The 10187-nt window shown below is 44.8% G+C and overlaps 1 protein-coding gene across 1 annotated transcript; it reads right to left on the bottom strand.

Annotated features, from left to right (window-relative positions):
* Nucleotides 1-373: 373 nt before the first annotated feature.
* Nucleotides 374-9249, bottom strand: LOC132832390 (class I histocompatibility antigen, F10 alpha chain-like). Its single transcript, XM_060850347.1, has 6 exons — nt 8354-9249; nt 7198-7458; nt 5993-6268; nt 5598-5876; nt 1282-1395; nt 374-885 (listed from the first exon to the last, which is right to left on the bottom strand). The coding sequence occupies exons 1-6, from the start codon at nt 8403-8405 to the stop codon at nt 863-865; spliced, it is 1005 nt and encodes a 334-aa protein (XP_060706330.1). The 5' UTR covers nt 8406-9249; the 3' UTR covers nt 374-862.
* Nucleotides 9250-10187: the final 938 nt, after the last annotated feature.

The raw sequence follows: 10187 nt of genomic DNA, 5'->3' as shown, positions 1-10187 counted from the left end.
TCAAGGATGATAAAGGGGAATGGTTCTTGTGGAGGCAGAGAGGGTTGGAGAGGGCCGATGTCCTTGGATGTGGGGTCTGGTTGCAGTTGGTGTAAGTGTTTAAGAGTGATGCGTTGGGTGTGCTGTAAGATGAGGACAAGGGGAACCCAGTCTTTATTGCTTTGAGGGGGAGTTTTAGAGCAGTGGAGAGGGGAATGGAGGTGGTGTGGTGGAGAGCTGTCTGGATAACAGAGCGGGTAAAAGCATTTTGTGTCTGGGAGTTGAGACAAGGTCAGAAGCGGAGTCAAATTAGTCTGACAGACTTTAACAATGAGGGGGAGGGTGAAGTAGGGGCAGGAGGGGAGTGAAAAACATCAGACATACATCGATGATATAAGTTAAAATGTCATTTATTGAACATAAGAGCATAAGAACAAGATCATCTGGCTCGTCGTGTCTGCTCCGCCATTCAATAAGATCTTGGCTGATCTTTGCACGGCCTCAACTCCACTTACCCACCCTCTCACCATCTCCCTTAATTCCTTTATTGTTCAAGTAAGTATCTACCTTAGCTTTAAAAAAGTTTACTAAAGTAGCGTCAACTACTTCACTGGGCAAGGAATTCCATAGATTAACAACCCTCTGGGTGAAGATGTTCCTTCTCAGTTCAGTCATGAAGGATTTGGACAGTGTAGCCCAGTGCAGGGGAGGAAGAGGCTGAGGGGGTGGAGAGTGAGGGAGAGGAAGGTGATGACAAATTGATGTGTGAAGGATTGGAAGGAGAGGGAGTGGGAAGTGTGGAGATGAGGAAAAGGAGAAGAGACTGGGGTTTGAGGGACTGGAGACTGAGTGAGGAGTGTTACATCTTTCAATGCCTTCTATATCATTCACTGTCTCTTGGTGACTCTGCAGAAACAAAATAAAAGTCTATTAGAATGGGGAATAATCCATTCTCAGAGAGTGAGAACATAACCGTGTAAGGGAATGGAGATTGTTTTGGTAATTCTCATGCCCACACTCCCCTCCATCATTACACTTTATGGAGATCTCTCCCATCCCATCAATATTTCATCAGTGAGGATGTGAATGTGTGCGGTGGGTTTAATGATCAATATTAGACCTGATCTGGGCTGATCACATAAAGGAAGATCAGACAGGGAATAAGACGTGTTTGTACATGTACCTGTGTGTGGGAATTCAATCAATTCCATTCCCCACAGTGCCCTGTACTCCCAGTACTGGAGATTCCCCCACACTCACTCTGTCCCCTCATTTCCACATTCCCCTCCCTCTGATTCTTACCTCTCCGTGACCTTTTCCACATGATTATTCCGAATAGTCCAATAACAACCACAGCAGTGAACACGAATCCAAATATTGTACCAATGAAGATTCCTCCATTCCTTTCTCGGATTTCTGAAACACATTTGCATAATATCTGAATTGTCTCTGTTCCTGGATCCATTCCCATTGGGATTGATTGAAATGCTGATTTGACCCTCTCCCAATTTCACTCTCCAGTGAAGTCACTAAAGATTCTGTTGATGGACATGAAAACACAGTGTTGTCCCTACCCAGGGGGTTACCTTCCTGGATAGTTCAGTTCCCATTCTCCCTGGTGTCTGTGCCCTGTCCTTGCTCAATCCCCAGGGTTCCATTAGACAGCCCAGGAGGCAGCACCACTGACAGCTTTCACATCAGACTTCAAAGGGAGGAGGAATAAACAGAATGGGAAACTGGGCAGAGAGGCTAATGAGGAAAATAACATCGAAACAGAGCAAATACTTCAAAAGAAGTGCTTGATCAAATCTATCCCCAATACTTAGTCTAATCCACTGCAGTGAACCCACCATGGTGAAGACATAAAAAAGTGAGGGAATCCAACTCAAAGAAAAGGATACCACAAATGTTCAGAGACAGACACCTAGACAAGGATCAGCTGGTCAAACAGAGTGTGGGTGGATTTGTGAAGGGAAACTCATGTCTGACTGGTCCCATTGAATTTGGTGAGAAGCTCAATAAGCTGGTTGATAAGGGAGTGTATATAAATCTGGTCCATAAGGACTATGAAGGTCATTGATAAGGTTCCACACAAGGGATTATTGACAATAATAGTTTGGAATTGGAGTGAATCTTTGACACAGATTGAGAAATTGGTGGGAGTTAGGAGACTGAGATTGGGACCAACAGAAATAAACTCCCACTAGCTGAATCTGAGGGATTGCTTTCCTCAGGGATGTACATATGCTGAAAGGAGGCAAGATTAGCAGCTCACCATTCCAAGATTTAGAGGTTTCAGGCCTGATAGAGAGGAATGTAAAAGGGATGGGTGTGTTGCATTACTGATTAAGAGGAAGCTGCAATAAGTGAGGATGTCTTGGAGGGCTGATCCAGCAAGGCCATATGGTTAGAGCTTAGAACTAAAAAAGGTGCAGTCATGATGATGAGCTTACAATTAGAGGCTCCCCAATAGCCAGCAGGCATTGGAGGAACAGATATGTCGGCAGATCTTGGAAAGATGTAAATACTGCAGTGCTGATGTAGTGTGTAATTTTACCTTCTCCAATATTTACGGGAACTCTCAGTGCCAGGGATTTAGACGGAGAAGAATTTGTTTGGCGCATCCAGAAGGGTTTCTTGAAACAAAATGTCAATATTCCAATGAGGAAGGGGCTGTACTGGATCTTTTATAGGGGAATGGGTCTGGCCAGGTGATCAAAGTTTCAGTGGTGAACTGAGGAACAGTGATCGTGATTCCATAAATTTTAAGATAGTTACGGATAAGAATAGCTCTGATACTTGATCGAAAGTGCTAAACTGGGGGAAGGCTAATTACAATAGTATTAGGTGGAAACTGGAAAAAATAGATTGGTGGGGCGGCTGTCTGAGGGTAAATCCACATGTGAAATGTGGGAATTGATCAGCATTCAGGATCAGTATGCTCCCATGAGGATGAAAGACAGGGATGACAAAAACAGGAACCCTGGGTGACAAGAGGTATTGAAATTTTAGTCAAAAAGAAAAAGGAAGCATATGTAAGGGCCAGGAAATAAATCAAACAAGGTCCTTGAAGAATATGAAGGAAGGGAAAGAATTAAAGCAAGGAATTAGGAAGGCTAAAAGGGACCATGACATATCCTTGACAACTAAGATGAAGAAAAATCCCAGGCATGTTTATGTTTATTGGGAGTAAGAAGGTGGCTGGATAAAGGATAGGTCCACTCATGGCCAAAGGAGGGAATTTATATCTGGAGTCAGAGAAAGTGGGTGAGGTCCTTAATGAATACTTTGTATCGGTATTCACCAAAGAGAAGAACATGGATGATGTAAGATTAGGGAGAGGTATGTTGGTATTTTAGGGCATATAAATATTAAGCAGGAGGTGGTATTGGATGCCTTGAAAGACATTAACATAGTTATGTCCCCAGGGCGCAATGGGATTTGTCCCAGGTTACTGAGAAAGGCAAGGGAGAGAATTGCTGGGGCCTTGACAAAAATCTTTGTCTCCTCTTTAGCCACAGGCAAGGTCCCATAAGACTGGGCAATGTTGTTCCTTTATTTAAAAAGGGCAATAGGTATAATCCCAATAATTACAGTCCAGTGAGCCGAACATCAGTGGTAGGAATATTATTGGAGAAGGTTTTTAAGGACAGGATTTATTTGCATTTGGAAAAGAATGGACTTATTAAGGATACTCAGCGTGTTTTTATATTGGAGGGGGAAGGTCTTGTGTCTCAAGTTTGAGGAATTTGAGTTTTTTGAGGAAGTGATGAAGATAATTGATGAGGGCAGGGCATTGGATAGTGTCTATGTTGACCTTACTAAATTGACAATGTTGCTCATGATAGGTTGGTATAAAAGATTAAGTCACATGGGATCTGTGGTAGATTGGTAAATTGGTTTGTTCATATAGGATGGCTGTGCGGAGTGATTTTCTGACTCAATGGCTGTGACCAGTGCTGTTCTGCAAATGGCAGCACAAGTGGATAAGGTTGGAAAGAAAATATATGATACTTGCCTATATCAGTTGGATGCATTGAGTATAATGGTTGGCAAATCATGCTGCAGCTGTATAAAACTTTAGTTTGGCCATGTTTTGAGCATTGTGTGCAGTTCTGGTTGACACACAATAGGAACTATGTGGAGACTATGGAGAGGGCACAAAAGAGGTTTACCAGAATGTTGCCTTGACTGGAGTGTATTAGCTACAGAAAGAAGTTGGACAAACTTGGATTGTTTTCACTAGAACATTGGAGGCTGAGGGTGACCTGACAGAGGTATATAAAATTATGAGAGGCATGAATAGGGCGGATAATCAAATTCTTTAGTAACTCAAATACTCTGAGACATTGGTTCAAGATGAGATAGGAAGAGTTGGAAGGAGATGTGCAAGGCAAGATCTTTCAAATGCGTGGTAAAAGCTAGAATGTGCTGCCATAGGAGGTGGCAGAAGCAGACACAACAGCAATGTTGAGAGGCATTTACTCAGACATATGCATAGGTAGGGAAGAGAGGGATACAGAACTTGTGCAGGCAGAGGGCATTATTTTAGAATGGTATCGTGGTAAGTGCTTATGTTATGCGCTGAAGAGCCTGTTCCTGCGCTGTACTATTTTACGTTCAATGTACCTGCTGCTGTGTGCCATTCAGGATGTTTTTATATATATGACTGATGGGGAAATGATCATAAAATCTGCCAGCTAAACGGGCACAGTCAAAAGCACCCTCAATTTTTTTGAGGTGACAGGTTGCTCATCCTATAGTTGGTGATAGACTGATAAGAAGCCTTCCTGCGCTTAGAATACACTGTGCGCAGGTTTGATTGGTATAGAGCGGCCGACAGCTGTAATAGTCCTGTATGTACCAAGAACTTGCTCATGGGTCCTGCTGAGAAGGGAAACAGATGGTGTCCCAATTGAATCCTGGACACAATCAATCAAAGCATCGGATAGAGTATGTCTATGCTTCTTCAGAAGGGAGGGCAGAGAGGAGAGAAATGGAGGGTGTTAAATCCAGGGAAGGAGGGAGGGAGGAAGGAAGGGGGGGGAACTATATTCCACAAACCATTGTGTAATAAATACATGCAGAAAATGGTATATTAATTCTTTTGCTCTTTGAAAATCCTTAAATTAAATTGGGATTCCTGCACTTTCCTATGCGTCTATGCAATGTATTATAGAATGGGCAATGTCTCCTTCAGGCCCATTAACCACTAATTATATATCTAAATGTTGCAGAGGGCTGTAATGCCTCAGCTTTTCAAAATAATTGTTTCTTCTTTCTTTCGTGTGAATTGGATGTTAATAACTAGTGCCAGAATTTACTGCACAAATAATTTGGTGGTCTGGCTGGAGACATCGAGATTCAAAGTTGCATGTTTCTAGATGACTTGAGATTTGGAGGCAGAGTGAAGGAACATTGATAGATGAAATTAGGGAATTTCTTCCATCATACTTCCCAATGCTTGAGACCATCCACATTAAATCGGATGAAAATTAATTTGAATATTTTTATACTGTTGAGATACTCAGCTGAAAAGCAGCAGTGGAAATTTGATGCCCATGTATGCAAATCTCAAAAAACAGGTGCACTGCATGTTAAACATTCATTTCCCTTACCCCACTGATAGAGCTGGGCCTCTGCCAGGCTACTATGTTCAATTTGACAGGAGTATTGATCCTCATCCCCAGCATTGATCTCAATCTCTTTCTGGATCTGATGGGTCCCATCGTGGTTCGGTCGAACCCCCGAGGAATATGTCCCAGACATGACCTCTCCATTCCTTAGCCATGTCACCTCGATGTCTGCAGGATAAAACCCAGTGACCAGGCAGGAGAGAGTGAGCGGCTTGTCCTGACCATTGGGCTCCCTCCTGGAGATGAACACTTCAGGCTGAACTGTGATGGCAAAGGGTGAAAACACAAACAACAGACAGACACTGAATGGAATGGGAGAACGGTTTCATAGATCAGTGAGGTTAGGTCAGAACATGGAACAAAACTGAAATACATACCTTTCCTTGTGAAATAATCCTTTCCAACTTCCAGATATCTGTTTAAATAGAGAACACATGTTTCTTCAAGATGCGTCTTCCAAAATTCGTTCCAGGATTGATCCGAATCCCATTTCTCTTTAGTCATCACTGCAAAGTGATTTGCTGCGATCCATCTCATTCTGTCTGGCTCTAAACTAATGTAGTCCTTTCCATCAAATCCAAATATCATCGATCTCTTCACAGAGCCATCTTCACTGACCTCAACAGAACGTATCCATTGGAGAGTGTGAATTCCTGTCAGTGACCAGACAGGGATCAATCATCAATAAATAATAGATAACCACATATTGTTTGATCAGAGGAAGAGAGGGATCTAATATCAGATGGAACTAGGGGATCGGAGTCATAGTCTGATCAGAGGAGCAAGGGGATTTAGTATTCAATATAACTGAGTGGAGTGACCCAGGGGTCAGTGCTGGGAGATGGACTGAATGGAGTGACCCAGGGTCCATAAGACCATAAGACATAGGAGTGGAAGTAAGGCCATTCGGCCCATCGTGTCCACTCCACCATTCAATCATGGCTGATGGGCATTTCAACTCCACTTACCAGCGTTCTCCCCGTAGCCCTTAATTCCTCGAGACAACAAGAATCTATCAATCTCTGCCTTGAAGACATTTAGCGTCCTGGCCTCCACTGCACTCCATGGCAATGAATTCCACAGGCCCACCACTCTCTGGCTGAAGAAATGTCTCCGCATTTCTGTTCTGAATTGACCCCCTCTAATTCTAAGGCTGTGTCCACGGGTCCTAGTCTCCTCGCCTAATGGAAACAATTTCCTAGCGTCCACCCTTTCCAAGCCATATATTATCTTGTACGTCTCTATTAAGTCTCCCCTTAACCTTCTAAACTCCAATGAATACAATCCCAGGATCCTCAGCCGTTCCTCATATGTTAGACCTACCATTCCAGGGATCATCCATGTGGGTCAGAGCTATGAATGACCATGCCCCATTAGGTTAAGGCCCTTCAGCTGCACTGACCAATCTGCTCATTTCCATCCACTCCTTTCAGAATTCTGAGAAGGAATACGTGTGTTCCTGAAATATTGTATCTCATAGTCTCTAATTCCCAGTGTCACTGTTTATAGCAGAATGTGACTGGTATTTGTCACACTCCCTTTCCAGAGCAGTCAATGGGAGGTTTGTTCTTACCAACCTTACCCGATGTCTGGTTTGTGCTCTTCATTATCAGATTCAGATGTTCCGTGGCTACATCTGCTCGTGCCTTCTCAAGATTTGTGATATCTTCCCAGTAATCCTCACCGAAAATATCAGCCATGAACTGCATCTTCGGTATAGTCCGACCAAGATTAGTGTCAAAGTAACCAATTAACACACCATTGAGCAGAGCAACACCTATAACCTTTGGGAGATCACTAATTCCAGAGGTTGCCGTGAAAAGAACTACAAATCTGTCAGTTTCTGTAAAATATCAATTGAAAGAATTGATTAATAAACATTAACACAACAACTCCTTGCTCCAAGCAAGCACCAATCTACATAGTGACAATTTCCAGTAATCCACCGCGACATGAGACTCACAGAACCCTGGCTGATACTAGAAACCAAATCACAGTCAATTGGGTCAGAAATGGATGCAGCAGTCTCTCAGAACAGGGAAGAAACCCAGAATCAGAGTCACTCAGACACTCAATGCACCCAGTGAGGACACAGGGGAGGGTCTGAGACACCATCCAGAGATTTGAGTATTAGACTAACCTATTCAGGAGGAACAGTAACCTGGAATGCACTTTGTCTATCACTAATCTGGGGCAGTAACCAGGGACACACCCAGTCTATCACAAAACTGGAAAGGTGACCAGGGACACATGAGGTTTATCAGTAACCTGGAACAGAAGTACGGGGGACACCCGGTCTATCAGGATCCAAAATGTGGAGCTGTGGTTTATCGCTGTAACTTTGCCTATTCAACCATGAGGGCCTGGGCTGGGTTAAACATGGAGTATCCTTCTCCTCCCCACAGTGTTTACAAGACTTTAGACCAGGAATGATGAAGCTCTTTAGTTTCTCCCAATCGATGTGAAAATTAAAATTGTCCATTGGAACCATTTCCCATTTGCTCGGAGCTTCTCTGATCTCGGGGTTTCTACATCCTGCTGTCAGGAGACCTGGACACAAATCCCATCAGAGTCTCCCAGACTGTGCTACCTTCAATGTGTAAAAGATCAGGCTGGCTGTATAACAGGCGGCTGATCAAACATCCCCCATTTCAAACTCTCCCCAAGAGACTCACATTCACCCCAGACACAGAGAGAGAGAGAGAGAGAGAGAATGGAAAGCTGAATTCTGTACTTACCGGGAGAGACCCGGGAAAAACACAGGGAGATGGAGAAAAGGATCAGCAACATTCTGGGAATCCACTCTCCCTATTCCAGTCAGGGATTGGGAATAAAACATTCTTGGGCAGAGGAACAAAACATTTATTTCATAACAACAGTCAATAAACTTGAAAACACAATAAGTGTCGAAATTACTTGCTACCTTGACAAAATTTAATTTCCTGAAGTCAAACAGCAGAGATACCGAGTGGATGAAAACGAAACCAAAATTAAATAGGGACTCCGTTGTTTGTTGCCAGTTACCAGGAGGCTCAAAGCCAGTCAGGGTGAGTTCAGACTGTGAAACAGGAACTGGGAGTTACACTTTTAGACCCTGGCACTCCCCGTTTTCCTACAGGCAGTGAGAGAGCGTCAGAGTTCAGACAAATCCAGGTCTAAAAGCAGGTCCCGGACTGCGCCATTCGGTGCTAAGCCCGGTCTAACTGTGTGCTCAGAACGGTCTGATCCCCGCTCTGATGTTATCGCCTCATGTATCCAACCTGTCACACCAGGAAGCCATGCTCCTTCGAGCGGGCATTTTTGAAATCAAGGTCCGCCACTGCGTTCACGTAGTCCGGGGGGAGTTTGTGAAGCTCCTGAGAAGCCGAAATGGTCTTTAACCGCCCACCCCCCGGCCCAGGGCTCGGACCTCTGTGCAGTCGTGTCGTCCCAGGGTGTGGAAGGCGCCAGTTTTACTGGTTGCTGCCCATCACTGGGGGGGCTGGGCAAAGGCTGCACTCAGTTTCATTTTCGCTTCCCAGAAGATGAGCTGTGGCTTGGGGTTGGATTCATTCCCAGTGGAAGTGTGGGGGCTCATTGGAGGGGGGAAAAATCTCCGGGTGGGCGCTCAGTGGGAAACTACTAAATGTGGGGCAGGACAAGCTGCAGTGACCACTTGGAGACATGGGGGAGGGAGGAAGAGGAAAGGGGGGAAGGACTTGGAGGACGGATTGGAGAAGGACAGAAGGAATGTGAAAAAAAAGGAGGAGAATTGGGAGAGGAAGGAAGAGGAGGGTCAAGCCAAGGAGGAGAAAGAAGGGAGGGGATAAGGAGGGTGAGGTAGGTGTGGAGGGTGGGTGGTATGGGTATCAGCAGATAGGTGTGGGGAGGGAAACATGTTTAGTGGTGGGGTGTGAATGTAGGTGGCAGAAATTGCAGAGGAGTGGAAGGTGAGCCTTGGGGAAGGAGCCGGGGTGAGGTGTCCTTCTACTGTTATTGCAGTTGGGGAATGTGGGCTTCGAAGGCAAGGCTGCCCGACTGGAGGGGGTGTGCTGGAGGGCATCGATGATCATGTAAGAGGGGAAATTGCGGAACTTGAAATAGGAGACCATCTGGGTGTGGAATTTGATGGTAGATATGGCAGAAGTGGAGGATTTAGGAGTATGGAATTGTGCTTTTACAGAAGGGGTGGGGTGGGAGGAAGTGGCTTTGAAATAGATGTCTGTGTTGAGTCAGCCACTGGAGAAAGAGAGAGAGACAGACAGACAGAGAGGTCCAGGAAGAGGAAGGAAGTGTTGGAGATGGTCCATGTGAACCTGAGGTCAGGATGGGAGGTGTTGATGAGGTTGATGAACTGTACACTCTCCTTGTGGTACCAATACAGTCATTGATATAGGTGGGAGATGGTGCCCATGTAGCTGTGGAAGATGGACTGTTCCACATATCCTACAAAGTGGCAGGCATAGCTGCGGCCCATGCGGGTGCCCATGGCTACATCTCCCACCCCAGTCTGTAGGAATTGGGAGAATTCAAAGGAGAAGTTGTTGAGGGTGATGGCCAGTTCTACCAATGAAGGAGAGTGTCAGTACAGGG

The sequence above is a fragment of the Hemiscyllium ocellatum genome, chromosome 35 (assembly GCF_020745735.1).
Source record: "Hemiscyllium ocellatum isolate sHemOce1 chromosome 35, sHemOce1.pat.X.cur, whole genome shotgun sequence".
In the NCBI taxonomy this organism is placed as follows: domain Eukaryota; kingdom Metazoa; phylum Chordata; class Chondrichthyes; order Orectolobiformes; family Hemiscylliidae; genus Hemiscyllium; species Hemiscyllium ocellatum.
Note: the sequence above shows the minus strand (reverse complement) of the source record. Positions and strands in the feature narration are given on the sequence as shown.